At 38.4% G+C, this 22,132-nt stretch overlaps 1 protein-coding gene across 2 annotated transcripts in view; it reads right to left on the bottom strand.

Moving 5' to 3' along the window:
* LARS2 (leucyl-tRNA synthetase 2, mitochondrial) overlaps window positions 1–22,132 on the bottom strand; it is a 124,106-nt gene that overhangs the window by 47,991 nt on the left and 53,983 nt on the right. For both annotated transcript variants that reach the window (XM_074988249.1, XM_074988248.1), the window contains 5 exons: window positions 17,799–17,888; window positions 14,154–14,297; window positions 9,520–9,627; window positions 4,805–4,964; window positions 1,853–1,957 (listed from right to left, as the gene is read on the bottom strand). In XM_074988249.1, coding sequence (XP_074844350.1) covers window positions 1,853–1,957; window positions 4,805–4,964; window positions 9,520–9,627; window positions 14,154–14,297; window positions 17,799–17,888 — 607 coding nt within the window. The remainder of the gene's footprint in view (window positions 1–1,852; window positions 1,958–4,804; window positions 4,965–9,519; window positions 9,628–14,153; window positions 14,298–17,798; window positions 17,889–22,132) is intronic.

Below are 22,132 nucleotides of genomic sequence, written 5' to 3'. Positions count from 1 at the left end.
ATTAGCATGCCCCTTTCGAAAGTAGGAGATAGTGTGGCCACGGCCATTGGGAATAGCACCTATTTCAAAATAGTTATTTTGAAATCGGCACTATGCCTCCTGCAATAAGGTTTACCAATTTCAAAATAACGCATCCACTATCGCAAATTTATTTTGAAATTGTGTGCACGTAGCGTAGATGACAGCTGTTATCTCAAAATAACTTGGCTGTGTGTCCGTAGCCCAACAAATAGTACAGCAGATTACAGCTGACCAACCCAAATGTCAGGGTAGCTCTTTTCCTTCCTATTCCTCGAAACAACTGGTGATATTACAAATCTAGGGTCTTTCAAAAATCATCACTGATGACTTTAGAATTATTACAATATACATTTGAATTAAAAGACTGTTTAACATACACCATTACTCAGCCATAGAATGCCCATTATCTTAAATATTTCAGTTGCATCAATATATGGAAATACATAAGCAAATAACCAATGCAAAACAAACAAAGCCAAATGTGGAATCCCTATGTAATCTCCACACCCGAAGCATCCTGTTACTGTCCTTAAACCCCTATCAAAACACCATATATTTGTATCTTAAGTCAAAGAACCCTCTTCAATCTACAAGAGTTGGTTTTACCATATGTTGTAAAATAGAGGAAAGCAATTCCCATATTCTAGTCTTTTTTCTTTACAGAAGATGACACCACTGTCCTTTATCTAAACTCAACAGTTGGCATCCAGATAAATTTTTGAATATGCAGTTTTGAAGACTCTTCAATATCTGGTCTCCTCCTAATCAAACAGCAAAATCAGTTTAACATCTTGAAGACGATAAACACCTTAAAAAGTCAGAAGACCCTTGCTCAAAAGGGGACATGGAAAAGGAAGGCATTGACTATGAGGGAGAAAGACAGACAAAATATAGGAAAAAGACAATACATGGAATCTAAGTTTTAAAACCCTCCCACTTTTGGGGCTACATATTTGAATCTCTAAAAGAAATTGGAAAGATCCAACACACACTTTGTTCCCTTCTGTTTTCCCTTCTCTGTGTCCTTCTCACACTTGTTCATATGTATCTTCCAAATATGTACTAACAGCTCTGTAAGTCTATCCAAAAATTTGTGAAGCAAAATAAAATGAGTAAGATGAAAGTTAAAACAACCTGTTTTTTAAACTTTAACATTTCACATCCCTCACCTACCTTTTGCTGATTCTAAACTGGGCATAATAATACAGCCTATTATATGATTGGGCTAATGAGTTCCAACCCATGCTGTGAAATTCATAATATCACAGCTAGTAGGCTGGTCACATCACTGGATTTATTCAATCCATTTTCTCTAATAAATGTTAAAGAATTTGTAAGAAAAATGAGCAGCTTATGAGACTATAATATTTTAAAAACAGATTTAAAAAAGCCCACCAAGAGGAATTCTGTATTTTATTATTTGTTTTCATTCAATCAGACCTCTGAAGTGGCCCTTGATTTTCAGAAAGCTTCACATTTAGCCTTGAAAATGTTACTGTGCAACTCTCATGCCAATATTCAACATTTCCACCCAGCCTGGTTCTGCCTTGTGGGGTACTATATGTATGACATAAAATTAGTAAGGTTTAAAGAAAGAAGCAGAAGGGAGTGTAGAAGTAGCAAGACAAGACAGATGTGAGACCCGTGTCTCTTCATATTCAGATCAGTAACAAATTCTGCATAGCTACCTTTTTGTTCCCTTAATTGAGAAAAACATGGCTTCTAAAAGCCCTAAGACACTCCCTTCAAAGGTTTACAACAGTAGTTCTGGTGCTCCAACACGGTAACCAAAAAAGATCACCGTTGCTCTTGTATTTTAATTGTCACTTACCTATTTTAGTGTCAAGATAGTTCTCAAAACCTGATTTTGCAGAGATGACTATAGGAACCTCCTGTTTGGTAAGTAAGTTCACTGCTGTCACTGAAGTAAGACAGTCTGCAAACACATGTAAATATTACAATAAAAAATATGACACCAACAGTGCTAAAAATCTCATTTATTAATAGGATGCAAGGCACTTTCCTAATCTCTTACGAAGTAAATCATTGAATCAAAGTACTTTCTTTGTTTAAACTTAAAGGGAAAGGCTTAATTTAGAATCTAGTCAATTTCAAAGCAAGAATTTAAAGCTGTTAAATGCTTCTCTAAGCTCCACTGTCAAATTTTGTGATTTAAACTGTTTTTTGTTTATTGTAGTCACGTGAAAGATATCTACAAATAAGAGAAGCTAACTGACTATACAACAGAAACAGAGGAGCAGACAACACGAAAAGATAAATGTACAAAATTAATCATGTGAAATGCATTATCTTTCTCCAATCTCTCTGAGTTCCTCATTTTAGATATTACTTGAAACAACAGTAGGTACAACAATTTCAGACCAAAGCATTATTTTGATAGTGTCCCTTAAAAATAATAAATTACAAGCAACCTGATAATTTGTTGGTGGTTTAAATTCAGAATCTGAAGCCACATCCATATTTTGCAGCAGTTCCTAATTTTTGGGTAGAGGGACAAACTAAAACCTTAGATACACATGCTGAATCTTGAGGGCATACAAGCCAGATTTGAATTTGGAAAATTAGACCATCTTTAACTTTTTCACTGCCCTTCGGGTCAAAGTCATTGAAAAACTACTGTAACCATGGCAGAGTTCTACTGAAATGCATTCATGTAAATGAACACTGAGAATGGAAGAGAAAGTTAAGAACACTGAAGGAAATGCCTATGCTCATCACAAAATGCTCTGGGATCTTTAATGCTGAGTGATCAGAGCATCTGGAGGGGTTTTGTTGCTTGTCACTAGACTGGCATTGTAAGAAACAGTCCACGGAGGAGAAATGATGAAGCACAGCAGTCCAACAGTTCCAGATTATAACCCAGGGATGTGTCATAAGGTACGTAACGGTTCTCATTTTAAAGGTTCTTTTCAATTGTTTATATCTTTCTCAAACTTTCATCATTCTGGCTGAAATTTTCCAGAATTGGTCTTACAGAATACTTGAATTCTTTTGAGCAACTTGAAACAGCAATGGTTCAACTATTTTTGTGTAGGAAATGTGTAAAAGTGCACTTTTGCCATTTTAAAAAATAACATGGAATCGTTAGTACACAGTTTTAGTACCCCAGTTGTCTGGCACAGGAACATAAAAATTGGCAGTCCCTATGATGGAGCTGTGTCCTTCTGTGGGCCAATGAAAATCTGTTTTCATTTAGTGGAGCTATAAGAGCTTAGCATGCATTTCTCACAGACATAGTAATTTTTAGTCATACAGTCAGAATCCCTCTGATATCATAAGCCAGTTTCTCCTGGCTCCAAAGGAAAAGACTAGGGATAATCAATACCTTCTGGCCCCATTTCTTCTGACTCTCTATGAAAAATATCAAGTTTGTAAAAATGAACCATTCAAGACAGGAACTACTTTAACTGTGCTCCCTCTGCATGTGCATTATGACAATGTCTTTAATTACAAGTTCATTTTTTTCTGTAGGATTCCTTCCTCATTCTCTGCAGAAGTTGGAGGGTATACAGTTAATGAGGCAGTGGGCAACATACTGAGCAGCAAAGATAAAAATAATTCTGGAATAGCTGCCTCCTTTGCTGAGCCAAGCATTCTGTCACTGAAGAAGGTGGAAAACAGAGTGTGCAAAATTCTATGGTGGGTTCTGTCCCTCTGCGCAGTGATGCAAAGATAATGAAATTATGCATATCTTTCCTCTTGGGGATACCGGGCTTGTGAGACAATCCCCAGTTCTTATATCACCTTCAGCATTCAGTGCAGCGAGTATATCACAATGGGAAAAGAGTAGCTGAAATATGCTGTACTCCTACTACCAACAGCAGGCATATGGCCCTTTAGGGACTATTGTAAGCATGGCAATTTAGAGTAGCTCTAAATCTATGTGAAGCCAGACATCAGGAAGAGAGTCAGGGAGATACAAATGGTTCCCTGATTATATACCTTCTGTTCTCCACTGAGCAGAACAGGAGCAAAGCAGAGGATCTGATCTTATAACACATGTGCACGAAGTAGGTAATTGTTTTTCCCCAAGTTAATTTGGCTAATACTCATATTTTTATTAAGTGGAACTAAATCATGCATACTTTGTACTTACCCTGCTTTCAGGCATCCTGTTACTCTTACCATTGTGGATTTGCGACTGTAACAAAACAATGGACCATAGCTCACTAAGCCCATACTTAGCCCATGTGAGTGTGGTGTCCTGCAGGAAGTCAGTTACAGCTCTCTTTCTTAAGAGGACAGTCTATGCCAGTTCCAGAATAAATCAAGGCCCGCTCTAATTTACTCCCCCATGACCCTATACCAGCTGATGATAGCTAACAAAGCATACTTTAGCCATGGTCTCCCCAAAGTCTGATCTTTTCCCACATGCCCCCTATGCCCCAGCAATGGAGTAGGGCAGACTGGGGAAGCATTTGTGTCTGACCCCACCAGCTTTTTGCTAATGTGGAGGCAAGACTACACCAGGCAAGTTGGACCATCCACAGCAGAATCAAGAAACTGGCTCCCTATTTTCATGCAATCAATTGACTTATTTAAAGGTTTTACAACTATTATAAAACTAAGTTATGTTCCAGCTACAACCGTCCTCTTGTCCTTGAAGGCAAGGACAGGTAAAGTGATGCTACTTTACGTGCACAAAGAATCTAAAGGAACTGATCCTCCTCCACAGGCTTTGTCACACTCAGGCTTACCTTTTTAATGTTAGTCTCTAATAACATACTTCCCAGAAAAAAATAAAATCTGAGCAAAAACTCACCTTTGCCTGGAATGAACTCCCTCTGTAACACTTCCTTCAGACTACTATTTCCATGCAGTAGTCTATGATCAGGTAAAATATATAAATGGGAAGCTCCATAAATGGCTTCAGGTGTATAGGTATAGGCAGCTAGCTTCTCTCCTGTTTCTTTGCCATTAACCTGAGAAAGAGCAGAAGGCATTCCAGAATAGTTTTATTGCTAACTTTCACCATTCAAATGCAATTTTTTAAACATTGCTTTCTGTTGTGACAATTGGCCCATGACCTGTTGCCTGCTTAGGAATATACCATATGGAAAGTAGGTCACGTTATTTTCAATAAATATTGTTATAAGCACATGCAAGAGAAACAGACAAAATTACCCCAAACAGATAATCACACATATATTGCTATAATCCAAAAATGATTCAAATTATGTTTGTTAAAAGTGTAAGACGTGGAGCTGGGAGTTAGCGCACCAAAACTGCTATATCAGATATTACACTTAATAGTGTGCAAAATAATGCAGGCGTGGGCTCTTCCATCCATTACTCCTTGCTAAAAGTAACAGACTGGGACACAGGAGAGGAGTGGGGAGAAAACAGAGAAAGAACTGACAAAGTGAAACAACAGGAAAGGTGGTTACTGAAGCAAATTTCACCTTCATGATTTTCCTCACTACCACCAATCATCTCCTGGAATCCTGGGCCTTCATTACCCTAATCCTGAGAATTTTTTATCAGACTGGGCTAGACAGAGTGACTCAGATAAATCTGCCACTGCCTCCAACTGAATTTCAACCACCACCTGAGATGAAATGGGATTTGATTTTAACAATAGAAGGAAAATCAGCAACTACAGCTCATCAAAACTAACTTACCCAAAGCATAGTTATTTTGATTTTTACCACCAAAATCATACCATACACAGGTTTTTTTTCCTTCTAAAAACTCTGTCCTTCTAAAGGGAGCTGGAACAAGGGATAATGTTGAAATGAAAGCCTTACATAATATTTTAGATGTCAGCTGCTTTAGCTGTTTTTCCTTCTTTTCTTACAATGACTTTTAACAGTGTGTTTGCTGTGATACTAAGCTAACCAAGGTTTCTGTGTATCGTACACAGCACTTTGTCTAATAATTTCCATTGTTAGACAGTGACTGGGGTTATGTTAACAGCTTTGGCTAATATAGTCTAATACAGAGTTTCCCAAACTTCATATAGTTGGGACCTGTTTTTTTTCCCAGTATTTTTTTTGCGGTCCAAAAATATAAACACAAATAAAAAAAATGAAAAATTAATAAATTTTCACTGTATATTATTTAAACACAATAATAATAGTACATAGTGATAATTTCTATATTTTCTAAAGACTGGGATTTTTTTCCCCCCAAGGACTGGCACTGGGCTGCAGACCACACTTTGGGAAATGCTGGTCTAACTCAATACCTCGCTTTCGTTGCTATTGACATTAAAGGCCCAATTACTCCACTGGATACACAAGGATAACTCCCAATACCACAACCAGCTGTGTATTTGAGGCCTTAGGATCTAACTTTCCAGAGCTCTAATTCTGACTCAGACATCATCTCTCTCTGTGCTATTAGGACACAGACTCTTCATGCTTGCTCCCTCATCTATAAAACAGACACAGTCACACTTAAGAACCTCTTTGGGATGTTTAGCATGATCCAATGCCTACACAAGTCAATGTGAGCCTTTCCATCCACTTTAGCAAACACTGTATCAGGAGCACTGTGAGAATATCTGATATATTATAAATAAATGACTTTATACTTAGTAAGCATTATTCTGGGACCGGTATATTCTGTGGCTACAAAATTTACCATAAAAAAATCTCTCTCGGCACAGACTTACGCTTCAGAATCTAAGCTTTCATAAAAAAAAAATTATGACAATGGCTCTAGAGGTAAAGACACTATTGTTTTTCTAAGCCTGCACTCATCCTGTGACAACAGTTCTGACCGAAACTGCCACATTACTCATGAAAATGAGGTGCTGAATCTGAAATTTAAAGAGAATTTTAAACCATTTCAATCCCCAGCCTCCAGACTGACATTTCTAAAATGAACTTAATTGCTACAGATTTCTCTTCTGACAGCACACTAAAAACTGGAAAAGATGGCACAAGGTGAAATAAATTAAGTGTAACATATCACTAACCTCAGAGACAGTGTACTGATGGTATTTATTTTTATATCTTATCTGACAATTTCTCCCACCAGCCCCTGTGCATCCCTGCGCTTTCCGGCGGTTCTCTGTTGTGCCTCAGAGACTCACGGAGACTCCTTATCTGCCCAGGTCTTTCCAGAGGCAAGTGTCTCCGCTTAGCGAGACATCCTCATCATAGGCAAGTCCGGAATGGGGAGGATAAAGCCAGTCCTCTTGCAGGCCCGTGCCTGCTCCTGTAGAGTAACCCTCTGGGGTAGGGTGGGGGGAGTTCAGACCCTCCCTCTACCCTGGACTCCCACCCAGGGTCCCTAAGAGGACAGGAGGCAGCTGGCAGGGCCTTCACCCCTGCCCCAGTGTAGCAACCTTACCCTGGGCCACTTCATCCACCGCTTCTCCGTGGTACCTTCTCTCCCTGCTCCTTTCCTGCTCTGCTCTGCTCTGCTCTCTGGTGCACCTTCCAAAACCTTCCCGCCCCCCCACTACCAGGCAGGGAGCTTTGTATAGGGAGTCCAGGGCCTCAGCTGACCACAAGTGCTGATTAGACTCAGCTGTGGCCGACTCCTAATGAGACCTCCGCTGCCTGCCCTAACTGGGCTTAATCAGGAAACAAAAAGGCATGAGCCCACCAACCGGCATATCTCCCCTCTAGTAGGTTCCTGCAGCTTACAGGCAGTGGTCTGCCACAGTTAATTAAAATCTTTTAAAAAACAATAGAATTGCAAGTCTGCCACACCAAACGACTGAAAAATTTCAGTCCAGATAAATGCTCTCATATATGGAACCCTCAGAAGTTTCTGGAAATGTATGCCTCTATGTGCACTTGAAAATCTCCTCTAAGTAAAGGGGCATGTTTTTCAGATGTACTGAGCCCCCTTAACATATTTTAATTCGGGCTCCTAGAAATTAAAACACCTAAAATCCCTATCAGAGGGGTAGCTGTGTTAGTCTGGATCTGTAGCAGCAACGAAGGGTCCTGTGGCACCTTATAGACTAACAGAAAAGTTTAGAGCATGAGCTTTCGTGAGTTAACTCACTTCTCATGCTCTAAACTTTTCTGTTAGTCTATAAGGTGCCACAGGACCCTTCGTTGCTGCTAAAATCACTAGACATTTATGAATTGTTAGGTCACACCAAATAGGCACCTAACTTATTGAAAGTGATGGGGAGCTACATACCCCTGCCTAATACCATTTGCACCTTTGAAAATCTCTCCCTCGATCTGCATCAAGCAGCATCATTTCACTTTTGCATCTTTGCACAAGGATGTCAAATATCCTCTCTCCTTCTCTTGTGGACAAAACACAGGCTAAGGTGCACTTGTATTTTTCCATAAGTTCTCCTTAGCTCTTTCCCTCTTATTTTCTGGCAGTTTTCTTTAGGTTTCTTGGTATCTAATTTTCCAGTCTGCATTAAGCTTGGCACTTACACGAGTATTGTCAATATAATGAGACTCAATTTAGCACAGATTTTCCAAGAGTGAAGTTCTTCCATTGCCAATAGAAGAAAAGAAAAAACAACAAATCCCCTACGCTGTTGGTCTATACTCATATCTAACGGTCTGTGGTGTATATGTGTGCACCTTTCAACAAGCTGTTGCTTTATAAAGTTTTTGTGGTCACATAGTTTGGCAGGGTAGGCTCTGTGCACTCAATGTTAGGAAGAAAAACAAATATTATAGCAAAGAAATCTTCTGCACTCCAAACATTTAACCAAAAATAGTTTTAAAGAATCAGCTTTCAAATACTATTTTTTTAGTCCTAATGAGAATGCATAATAATTTCATATGATTTTTATGCTAAGAGCTAATAACCATACTAGCAAAAATACACTTATAATTGATGTTGGCTTTTTTGGGAAATGGTCAGAGATGAAAGAACTTAGATCTGCATACATAGTTTCTTGGGACTCTTCGGTGGACTTGATGGACCTGAGGGGAGACGGACAGATACAGGGCTCCAAACTTCTGAACACATGCAACAAATTTGGTGGAGATTTCAGTTTCTTGATTTCTATACTAAGAAGCCACTAAAACTTTACAACCTTTCTCCTACAAATAAATTCCAAAAAAATAAAAAATTGGAGCTTTAAAATATGGAAGCTCATATGATCATTGTGAGAATACTCAAAAACACAGCTTAATACACCTGTCCTCTGATTTTTACTCCATCCATTGACTAAATGTAATCTCATGACATCTGCTTCCCATTAAACCTCATATATTTAAGTAATCTCACATTTTGACTTGCTTTGGGTTAGAATAGTGAATTCTCATCAGCCATAGATTTGGGTTAACAACTAAAGTTCACTTACAAAAATACTGTCCGCCACAACCTTTCTGCAGGAGATCTTTAATGATCTTTGAGTGTTAGAGTGCAGTAAGAATAAAAATAACACCAAGTGTTTAATAAACATATATATTTATAAAATAACACATAATAGTATCTGTAACTTTCTATTCAGCTGGATATTAAAAGAAATCCCATCATACACATCAGTGATTTTGTAAATTCCACACAAAGAAAGGGATGGTAAAATTTCTAGCTTACCTTTAACATGAAGTCAAGATAGCATCCAACACATTTACCTATCCAATTTGCTTGCATTTCCTTTATACCGTACCACTCAGGGAGATCAGCCAAAGAATCAAGCATGTCCTGGCACAATACAAAAAATGTGTTATGAAATCCAGAATGTATTAACACACTTAAGAATTCTGTTATAAAAGGGGGCACAGCGATAGGGCTGCAGGAGTAAAAACAATAATAAAGTGTTTTGTTCTACAGCTATCCCCACCCAGTTTCATATCTTTGAAGACCTAGGGCAATGAGGCATAGGCCAGAAATGTGGTTCATCCAGACGTCTGAGACATAGCTTCCTTATGGCACAGTCTTAAACAGCAAACACAGAAAGTCTAGAAGGAAAAAATAAACAAGGAAAAATATCATTTTAAATCTGTACTAATTGTCGTCCTCATCCTTAAAAGGTGCATGTGAGTAATCTTGTTGACTGTTTATATGCATAAGCGTTTGCAGGACTGAATTCTATATTGGAACTAGTTCTCTGGCCAAATAACCTGGAAATTGTGTACAGTTAGTTGAGTTTGAAAAATTTATGATAAACAAATGTGACCTGTTACATTATAACAATGAGGTAGTTGTGTCTATTCGTTTTACATACCTTACAGAATTTCATAGTTTTATTTATATCTTACCTAACTCATTAGCTCCAATTCTGAAAGGAGCCTATGATTGCTATGGCAATATAAATAATATTCACTGACAATAATGGTGTATATTAAATAAAAAAATTATATTAATACAATGTTACAGGTAAGATTCTACCCACGCAATGAGGAAATTCACAGCAACAGTTCACACGTGATCCATTATTTTCTTCCTATCCACAATGTAGCACTTGGAATTACCATAGCTGGTATACAGCTTATGTATAAAGAGTTATAGATATGTTGTTTTCTTAGGCTGTATCTAGACTAGAGGGTTTTGTCAACAAAATGTCCGTTTTGTCAGCAAAACTCAGGGAGCATCCAAATTCCCAAGTGCGTTCTGTTGACAGAATGCAACACCTCTGTCAACAGCCGTACCCCACTTCCCACAAGGAATAATGACTCTCGACAAAACAGCCACCCAGAACCACAGCAGACAGGGTCACAGGGCAGCATTTCCCGCCGGGAGCCCCAGCGAGATGCCTAATCTTCCTAATTCATCAGCTATAAAAATAATTTGCTAAAATTTAACAAACAACAAGATGCTGGAAAATAAAAATAACATTTTACATCTCATCAATTTTATGCTCTACTTATTTTTTTCTTAAAAAATTGTTTTTTTATTTTTCCACAACCTCTTATTTTATTCCTCCACCTTTAATTGCCTTACATTGCATAAATCTTATTTCCCAAGCATGAAATATCCTGAAAAAGTATATGTGCACAATGAGCAGTAACTCTGGTACTGTACCTGCTTCAAACTCTCACTAGCTAGTGCCTCAATTTTTAGCATTTTTGCCTCTCTTTCATTGTCAATAAACAATACTGCCTGACCAGATACAACTGAGATAAATAACTGAGTTATAAAAGACAGTATAATTGAGTTCCTAAAATATTCAGATTTCTCTCTTTATGTCACTAAAGAGAATTCTCCCCTCCCCCTTTTTAAGTCACAAACATAGTATGTACTATGTGGAGAAAACTATAAAAAGTCATATTCATTATACATCTCTGACTCCAAACACTCCAATAGATTAGATGTTTCTATTTAAAAATTAAGCCTTAAAGTCCACTGCTTTAGTTATTGTTGTATAATAATAATTCATATCTATAGTCTTCTAGGATTTAATGCTATGACTTATTTATATTAAGCCTGAAAGAACTGCCTGACCTGGATGCCTATAAGTTATTCTTATGTTGTCAAGTGGGGGACATGGGTGCTCATCTAGCATTAACAAGTGCAAAGAGAGCTGTGGAGAGAGTGCTCTGGGCCCCTGTGCAGGAGAGAGTGCTTTATATGACTCAAGAGTAAGGGCTCCAAAGGAATTTGTATCAGTCTCATTCAGCCAGTGGGATGGTAAATATCAAATAGAACCTTGAATGTGGTAAGCATAAAATCCCAAAGCGTCTAAAAAATTAAAAAGGAACGCTCTTATTCTCCTTGCAGTTCTGAGCCTTCAGGTCACTTCAGCTGAGATATTTGTCAAGATCCCTTTTCCACTAAAAGACAATATTTGGCTTTATTTTTTTGTGGAGTAAGGAGGCAGCCCTTCTGCATAGTACCACAGAAATAAAACAAGAAAACACTCAAGAAACATGAAATCAGAATAAACAAGACAAGTTATATTTGGATCTACATTTTGATGCTAGATGTCATCACTACTAATGACAAATAAATTACTCCAATACTTTTCTATGGCATGACAAACCGTTAATACAAATTAATCAAAATTTGCTTTTAATTTGAGCATTCTCTTCCTGCAAAGGTTATGTGATAATTACTAATACCACGTGTGGCCATCACACACACATTTCACTTTTTCAGCAAGAAATGCTGTTCTAAGTACTAGCAGAAAAAAACATGAGGTAGGAAACAATCAGCTTTTTAAAAGTCTGTGATATTGTTCCAGATTGCTTTTGTCCTTCAGTTGTCTTTTTCTTCAAGTGTGTGGTTTAAATTAACCTTTAACAAACCCCATACAATAACAGTGCCACTCACTTAGCTCTTCACCTCAAATAGTGGCAAGAGAAGTGGAACTCACATGATTCCAGAATTTGTGGATATTGGCAGGACTGAATTCCTAATCCCAGGCCAGAAGGAACAAACTCCTGCATGCTGGAATCCCTCTTTGAGGGGTTTCCCTACACAATGCTGAGAAATGGACTATTAGCAGTAAGGGCAACCAAGGGAAAAGTTGAAACTGAGCTGGTAGGCAGGTCCCTTCATGGACCATTCCCCATCAATGGGTTGGGTAGGAAGTTATGCCTAAAATTTCATACTGTATTACCCAGATACTGAACCTGCCTACCAGAGGAAGGATGCACCTCTAAATATTTGTTTAAAAACCACACATATGGAGAGAGCAATTCTGAGAATTAGCTATAAACCAGTGCACCAGGATTTTATAATTCCTGCCAATTTCCACACTTAAAAGATGAAGTATATGACCCTAGAGCTGGACAAAAACAAGGATGTGAATTAATAAAAAAAAATATCAAATTTCAAAGTTGTTTCCCCTTTGCAACCTTTGAAAAGTAGCCATTTTCTGTTCTTTAATGACAAAGTTTTAAAATCTAATATTAAAATGTTCCCGAAATTTTCATGGCCCCTTTTTGGGAGAGGACAGAGCTAAAAAAGGCCGATTTTATGCATCGTTATTTGAAGAGTTATCTGTCTGTTCATAAAAAAACCCACCAACTGTAACATTTTCACAGTTCTATATAAAAATAACTAATCAAACAGATAGCTTTTTCAATGAATCTGCACACAGTCCTAGCTCAGTAACCATAGTAACTAAATATTTCAATGTAAGATTCTAAAATGCACAGATAATTTGAATAATAATATCATCATTTAAATTGCTCCCAGACCCCTTTGAAATACTGCATGCCACTCTGTGCACAGGTCTGAGGGATCCCCAAGAGGAGGAGGGGGCAAGGGCTGACTGTCCTAAGCCCCAGCCCTTCTGCCCTAAATCCCACCTCTTCTGGGGCAATACCTATGTCCCCCTCCCACTTTGCCCATGGACTCTCTGCTGACCTTCTGCCCGCTACAAATGTAAAGCACTGTCACTCTTTCTACCCTTGAAACTGGGTCATCATTGGTAAAGTGTCATAGAGCAAACAGCCTTTTAATTCAATTTTTATTCTAAGAAATCAATGCAGTAACAATAACCAAATTAAAAAAAATAAGTAACTACAAAACTCTCTTGACGTACTGGAAGCCTGAAGAATGTTATGTGCATGACTAAGGAATTTCACTAACACAACAGCCAAGGTAACTGTATAACACGTTATTGACTCTTTGTCCACAATTGCTATTTGATGCGTTACTTAAGGACATACACGGAAGTTAAATAAAAAATAGTAGCAAGCAGAAAAAAAAGGAGAAAGATAGTAAGACAGAATAAGGAAAGTGGATATGTAAGAGGAATGTAGATAAACAGCAAGCTGATCTGCCTACAGCATGTGCCTTTGTTTATGTTCACAAGTAACGATCACTTTGTGGATGCTTCAGAGATGAGAAAGAATTAAAAGATAAGTAACAATCATTTAACCCGTTATCTGAAGAGTCTACATAACAAATGAAGGGAAAAGAACTCTGACAGAGTTACTTAACTCAAATATTTTTTAAAAAGCCAGTCTCTACTTGTAAGAGGCATGTGTGAAATACAAACCTCATCTTCCTGATTGGTCAGATATGAAAAGTTAAAATAAGATGTAAACAAATAGAACCTGCTGGTGAAAACAAACCGTTCCCATTTTTGACTTTCCCACCGCTGAACTCTAAACTAGTTGTTTAAATCTCTTACTTTAGAGGAGGAGGAGGAGGAGAAAGACAAAAGGGAATAATAGTGTACACATGCACACATGCATAACACTATCTCCTGTTAGCTTGAAAAAGAGCTGTAGAGATACTTTATGGGCTGATATTGTCCAAAAACCTCATACTCTCACCTTTGCATAAGCAGTAGTTTTGATAAACCACTGTCTGAGATACTTCTGTTCCACTTTTGCTCCTGAACGCCACGAACAGCCATTTATATCCACCTGTTCGTTTGCTAGAACAGTCTGATCCACTGGGTCCCAATTAACCATAGCCTAAAAATGTTACAGGAAACAAAATACTAGTTTTAGCATGTTATTACAAAAACTGGATTTAACCTTTCATGTAGTGACAGTGCTCAATATAAAGATAGTTTCCAAAACTCGAACGATCTTGGCAAAAAGATGTCCATTAAAGTCACCGCCATGAATCAAGACTCAGCTGAGGATCTGTTGGATACTGTGCTCTTCAAAGGCCAACAGTGAAGCTTGATACCTTTCCACGGAGTCAAAACATTCACGCTTTGATCGATTGTATTAGCAGTGGGTATAATGACCTAACAACATTTGTCATCTGCAATAATGAACTAAAAATACTAATGAACATCATTCTTATTGACTTTACAAAGCAAGAACAGAGTGTCTGGAGTTAAATAGCTTGGCAATGACTGAAAACCTTTGGGGGTTAGAATGAGGAAATTTTATAGCTAAGGAACTCTAAATTGAGAGGATGAAGAATCGCAAATAAAAATATTCACGAAGCAATACTGGTCAGCTGTACATATAAGTAAACAGTGTTAACATTTCTTGCACTGAATCTGATTACTCGATATACCTTATTTTAGGCATCACTCTCTCCTATTTATATCTACCCATATTTACTAGAAAGAGCAAAATCGTACAGCAGAGAAGAGATCTGTGTTCAAATCCAACCCTAATCACATGTATACAATTTGTGTTTTGTGGTACTTCAGCTTAAATCACAAATAGCTCATTTTACCCACAGCAAAAAACAGACACGCATAATTTTGAAAGACTGGAACCTCTAGCTGACTGTTTACAATAAGAGACTGAAGAACTCTCATGGCATTCTAAATGAAAGAGATATGTTAACGGGAGTTTATTTAAAAAAGAATAGAAATTTAAATGTCAAGAATACAAGCAACTGCAAAAATCAATCCACCAAATCAATAATCATCTACTAACCTCAGCTGAACTATTCAAAATGACTTACAGTCAAATTGAAAAATGTTTTGTTCCATGTTATACATTAACACATTATTTGAAATAAATCAAATATACCTATTTTGTAAGGGGAAGAGTCAGAATCTCAACTTAAATAGAGGATTTTCTTTTTCATGTAACTACATTTTGCATATTTACCATCATTTGTCTTTCAAAATATCCCAATTTCCAAACTTTTTCTTTCTTAAGCACAATACCTGTGTTTGGGAATAAGCAAAAGTCACTTTACAAACTGGCCATGTCTACACTACAAAATAACTTGGAAGTTGCTTAGTTCAAAGTACAGACTTCAAAGCTGAGCCTCTACACACACCCTACTTTGAAGTTAAACTTCAAAGTAGGGCACTACTCCATTCCTGGAAATGGAGTAAGGACTTTGAAACTGGGCTTCCTCACTTCCAAGTCAATTTCAAAGTAAGCAACTTTGAAGTTATTTTGTAGTGTAGACACAGCCAGTTAACTCTGACGTAAGGGATAACGTGTAGATACTCTGCAGGCTACTAGAAGTAGCCCCTAACTCTGAAGTTAACTTGGAAGTTATTTCCTAGTGAAGACGCACCCACTGTGTGAAGGGAAATACTGTAGTATGTAGTTGCTTGATTCCCTTCTTCTCAGGAATACTGTTATTAAACTGACTTTTTATGCAGCAGCTGCACTAATTTATACAATATAAACAATGACATAATGAATTAAAGCTAGATATTTTGATGAAAAATTTAAATTGCTATCTTCAAGTCAAGCTCAAGTGAATACATGTATTTCATGACAATTCATACTTAATATGATTCAGGTATTTTTATCAATAGCCTACTAACAGGCTACAGCTACACTAGCCCCCCTCTTTTGAAAGGGGGATGCTAATAAGACACTTCAGGATATGCTAATGAGGCACTGCAATGAATATGCAGCACCTCATTAGCATAACAGCAGCTGTGGCACTTCAAAAGTGCCGCTTTCAATTGTGCACAGCTCGTCTACACCTACATGGGTCCTTTCGAAAGGACCCTGCATACTTCAAAATGCCCTTATTCTTATAACCAACTAGGAAAAAGGGGATTTCGAAGTGTGCAGGGTCCTTTCGAAAGGACCCATGTAGACGAGCCATGAGCGATCAAAAGCGTTACTTTTGAAGTGCTGCAGCTGCTGTTATGCTAATGAGGCGCTTCATATTCGCTGCAGTGCCTCATTAGCATATCTCAAAGTGTCTCATTAGCATCACTCTTTCGAAGGGGGAGGCTAGTGTGGACATAGCCATAATGTCAAACTTCTTAAAATTGAAAAGATACTCATTATAGCATGGGAGATTAATTTATTACAATCCATCTTCAAAGCTAATCAAAATAGAGATGGTCAATAATTGCATAGCATATTGTAAAAAATGGCTTTAAAAGAGCAACCATTTTATTTAAAAGCACTCCCTAACCAAGGTGATTAAGCTGATTCAAAGTTAAAATGAAACACTGATGAATATCAAAGAAACAATATTAAAAATAACAAAATGTTAAAAAGCCAAAAGGAAGCAGTAACACTATGAAAGGTAGAGAGAGTCTCAGTTAATTTTCACTGATTCCAGCTCCCAGGCTAATTAAACAATGTGTGAACTGTAACAGAGAGTTTGTTAGTCTGTACTCCAACAAAACAAAACAGCAGAAATGCAGCACTTCATGTATAAACTGGTAATTCCTGGCCTGGTGCTCCCAGTCATGGAATGGAGCTCTACATCCATCTTCACTCAGAGTAACATTTACAGCGTTAGCCAAGCCACGGTTGGTTCTCTCACACTCTAAGGCCGTGTCTACACAAGCCAAAAACTTCGAAATTGCCATGCAAATGAGCCTATCTGCTCCTAGGAATAAGGGGACTTCGAAGTAGCCAGGGTCCTTTCGAAAAGGAGCCCCATGTGGACGAGCCGCGTCAATTTCGAAGTGTCACGGCCGCCCGCATGCTAATGAGGCACTGAATATGTATTTCAGCGCTTCATTAGTAAACTTCGAAATGGCCATTTGCATGGCCATTTTGAAGTTTTTGGCTAGTGTAGACACGGCCTAAATGTAACTGCAATATGCAATACCTCAGGCTGCCTAGAAATACTGTTTAAGGCATATCTCGAGTGTGCTGGACACATAGATGAAGATCTGCATTAACTGATCTCAACACAGATTGTAGAGTGTCTTTCTGCTGATGAGGTCAATCCTGGTCCCAATTAAGTCAAAGGCAAATTTTCATTGACTTTGCTACATCATTCATTGGGCATACTAATATTCCATAATAATAGGGCCAGTGTAAACCACTTAGATAATAAAGATAATTGATTTGACTTTCTATTATACCTATCAATGGAAGACAGTTACATATTAATGTTTCATTATCTTTTACAGTGAGATACAAAAGCACAAACACAGTAATACAAACAGCTATGTCCTTAGTGAATGTGAATTGAAAAGCCTGAAAGATGTTATCTATAGTATGTGAGAGTCATGACATTAAATTTAAGGTATATGAATAATTTTTTAGGACAAAGTTTGCACTTACCTCCTTTTGATAGACTAACCCAGCTTCAAATAACTTAATAAAGAGGTGCTGTGTCCATTTATAGTACTCTGGCAAACAAGTGGTTATTTCCTATAAAAAGAAGGAAAAAAACAATTTTATCATCTTCCTTACATCATAACTCACAAGATTTACTTAATAGACCATATGCAACCTGTAGGGAAAATATGTACTAGATTAATTAAATTAATTTAGAAAACAAGTATTATGACTAATAAGTGCACACATGCAAACTTGGAGAAATCATGGTCTATTGGGGGAATGCCCTTCAATGTCCTCAAACCAGTGTTAACCCAAGGAGCTGCAACACAGCTTATAAAATGTTGCTATTCCAGACCAAAAGGATTAGAGACAGTTCACAGCAGATCTGGTTGATTTTTCTTGAAGTTAGCAGCAAGAGGGAATAAAATGATTTATCAAAGACAAACTGACAGTCCCAGCCAGGGGTCAACAACGGATGGACAATCACCCATCATGTGACAATTCTTTGGCAACAAAGGGGAAGCAGGAACAGATCAAATGGCATTTTAACAAACAACAACATGCAACCTCTTTTGCCAAGGGACTCCATATCCCTAGTCTTATAGGGAGAAGGAAATATATCTAGGTGTAATCCTCAGGAAAAGGCATTTCAGAAGGTGAATAGACTAAAAAGTTTAAGGGCAAAACACCTCAGCTGATCTCTCTTTCTCCTAAGATGACACAGGAACCAGCCCACAGACTTGGGGTGGGAGGAGACTGGGTGGGGAGGGAGGGTGGGTGCGTTCCTGTTCGGAGAGTTTGGTAAGAAATGGTGCTGGGAACTCATTATAAGGATTCTACCTTGAAGCAAGTCTAGTATAACTTTTAGCTATTAGAAAACATCTTTTATTTCTCTTGTAACCATTTCTGTCTTTTCTACATTATCCTTTTACTCAATCTCTGTCTTTAGAGTTAAATCAACTTGTTTTATAAATCAGAACTAATCCATTTGTTGTGGTAATTCAGAACTGTCAGAGTACTCCAGTTAGGGCTTGTCTACACTAGCCTCCCTCCTTCAACAGGGGCATGCTAATCGGAGGAGGTTAATGAGGTGCTGTGATGCATATGCAGCACCTCATTAGCATAATGGCTGCCACGGGAACTTTGAAGTTGCTAACTTTGAAGTGCTGCCACGCAGTTTTGGGAGTAAGAGAACTTCGAAGTAAGACGAGTTTACCTGAGGTTTTGATCACACTGGAACTGTGCATATGGGCTTTGTGTCAAGCCCTTGTGACTGAGCTTTCTCAGAGCTGAGCTGCTCTCATCACCTGTGCTGCTTTGCTGTGAGCTGTGACCTCACTCTGTGCCCCTACTGGAGGAGACCAGAGCTTCCGGCTCAGCAGGACAGGGTGATGGGACACCACAGACAGCAGGTGAGTGGACTCAGTGGTAAGATAAGCCCCTTAGGTGGCAATCTCAAGGGGATCTCTGCAGTCTAACACATCACACAGGGAATCTGGTGGAGGGTGGATATATACGAGCTTGTAGCTCCCTGATGGTACAAAATAGCATTTCCCATTGTGCTTAGCCATAAGGGGCAATGAGACTGGGGCCTGCCACAAAGTCTTGGTAGCATGTGATATGAATTTTATGAGGGGTGGGACAATGCACACAAGTTCACATGGGACAAGGATATCTGCCATGGGATCAGCATCCTCTACAACATTTTCCACCTAGATGACCAGGCCAGGGTTAGCCTGCCATAGCAACCACTGCAGAACTCAGCTAGCCTCTTGGGCTAGGGCTACAGCAGCGCTCATTGTCACCATCACCACATCCAGTATTCTTCTCCCTCTGCCCCCTAGAGCGTGACAACACACCTGGGGTTTCCAAGACACTAAAGTCAATCCTGATGGTACCATGGCTCTTGGTGCTGGAACTATAGACACCAGTGCCTGGAGTTGGTGCTGATATTAGGAATGCCAGTGCTGCAGCTCCGGTGCTGATGGCACTGATGTGAACATTGATGTGTCAACAGAACTAAAGGCCGTATAAAGGTACCTGAAACTGCCAATGCAGCTCTAGACTGGGACCCCTGGCTTCACCCTGGACTTGGTGGAAGGCAAAGAGCACCCAGACGTTAGGAGTCCCAACTCTAGAACAGTGACAGTAGCTTTTACTGTATCAGGCAGACCACAGTGCAGCGTAAGCATGAGATTCCACTGTGACCTTGATCTCCTGCTTCTACTCCTGTCTGAGGGCAGAGTCCACCTCCAAAGTCTCCAAGGAGGACCACAGAGGAGCTGCACTGCAAGACACTGACAGTTCATGGTATAGGTAGAGTTGTGTTTCGCAGAACACTGGTGTGCTGTCAACAACTCGCAGGTGTTTCCGTGTTTGGAAGAATACACTGATGGCCTATATTTTCTGTTATTAAAACCAGATAAAAAGTTACTTCTTCACTGCCATGGTACCTGATTAAGTTACTTCATTTTGTTTTTGCTGTATGTGTTGCTGTTTTTTGTTTGTTTGTTTGCTTTTGTTCTGTTTCGGTTTTGCTCTGACAAGTTGCCATTTTGGTCAGTGGACAAAATAATTCAAGAATGAACGTTGTACAAGAAGGTGATAGCAAGAAGGCTAAGGGATCGGCTAGAATATCACTGAGCTGGGGGATAGTGAGGAAAGTGAGATCAAGAACCATGTGTCGTAATAAGACAGGGTGGGGATAAAATCTAAGAGGAGAGCAGACAACAATATCAACAATAGCATTTTTTCCATCTAAGACAATTTTGAGAAACTTTTTGCACTCCAATATATTAAAAAGTCTACTCATAAATAGCAACAGATTTGCCTCTTTTGCCTCCTGTGCCTTTGACGTAGTGGAAAAAATATGGTTTAGACTTAACAGAAATGTCAGGAAGAGCACACAGCACTTTCAGTATATGTCATACAAACTCAGCCCCTGAGATGTGTGCAACTCAGACCTCCATATATTTTTATGAAAAAAGACTAATAGAGCTATGCATCATTTTCAGGAAGAAATATGGTGTTAGAAAGTCGAAGTTTAAAAGATAGACTTAAAATATTAATGCCAGCACTCTAGTCAGAGCCAAATGCTTTATAGTGCCCAATATTTTGTAAAACAGTAGTTCCAAAAAAACTTCAAAGAAAAAATGTGTTTCGATAACATGGACTGAGGGGCCAAATTATTGTTGCGGGAAAAAAAAAGATTACAGTGAACTGGAGGGCTGAATTTTCTAAAGCTGAGTATGTAAACCCCAGTTTTCTGTGTAATGGATTATGGGTGCAATGGACACCAGCACATCTTCTTGGCACTGCCATTTTTTCCATGACGGGCTTAAAAGTATTCCATCAAACTCTTGAATGAGGGTCAGAAAAGCGAATCTACATGTAAATGACATCTTTTTGTGTAACAGATCCACTATCTGGTTGCTTTTAGATTCAGTCATGTGTGCTTAAGGGACACAAATACATTCCTACTACTTTTTCTGCCATTCACTTGGCAAAAACCGTATGGCAATAGAAGTGTGAGCTGAATTGGACCGAAGAGGGTCATTAAACCAAAAAGAATGTAACTTATCAGAATCCAAGATTGGCAACTAGAAAAACACTAGAAACTTTACACTTGTAAACTGAGCAAATATGATTAAGAAACTTCAAAAAATGTCAATAATCATGGACCACAAAATGCCTTTTATTTCCCTGTTACAGTTATCTCAGGGTGACATGTGTAACATCACCTGACATTCAAATGCCTTTGAAATACCACTGCATAATTTCACTCATCTTTCACAATTTTAGCATTACACTATTGATGTGCAGCTATGAACAATGAATATGTTTCATGTAACTGTCTCAGCACTGAAAATATGATGTTGAAGACCAAAGAGAAATTTAATGCTAAACTTTCATCATGTGTGAAGGTTTAGCAACTTCACGCTCTGTGCTGAAAATGGACCACTTGATTAAAAGCCTGACTCCTGTGTCTCAGATAATACAGTACACATTTGGATTGTCTGCATGAAATTCAATTAATTTAGCTTGATTTCCCACTGTGATGCCAGTTTTATACTGGCATGGTTCCAGTGAAAACAATGTAGCTATATCAGTGTAAATACCAGTAACATAAAAGAATGGAGATGCAGTCCCACCTGAACTTTTCTTTTTTTTTTTGTACATCAGGATAAGATAGTAACCATACACCACAAACCAAATGAAATAAGCTATCAAAAAGGTTGAAATATAAGTAATAAAATAGACAGAGGCTCATCTCTGATCCTCCTGGGCAGGTTATCATTTGAAACTACAGAAAACAAGATTCTCTGTTTAAAATG

The sequence above is a fragment of the Carettochelys insculpta genome, chromosome 2, assembly GCF_033958435.1.
Source record: "Carettochelys insculpta isolate YL-2023 chromosome 2, ASM3395843v1, whole genome shotgun sequence".
Taxonomy (NCBI): domain Eukaryota; kingdom Metazoa; phylum Chordata; order Testudines; family Carettochelyidae; genus Carettochelys; species Carettochelys insculpta.
Note: the sequence above shows the minus strand (reverse complement) of the source record. Positions and strands in the feature narration are given on the sequence as shown.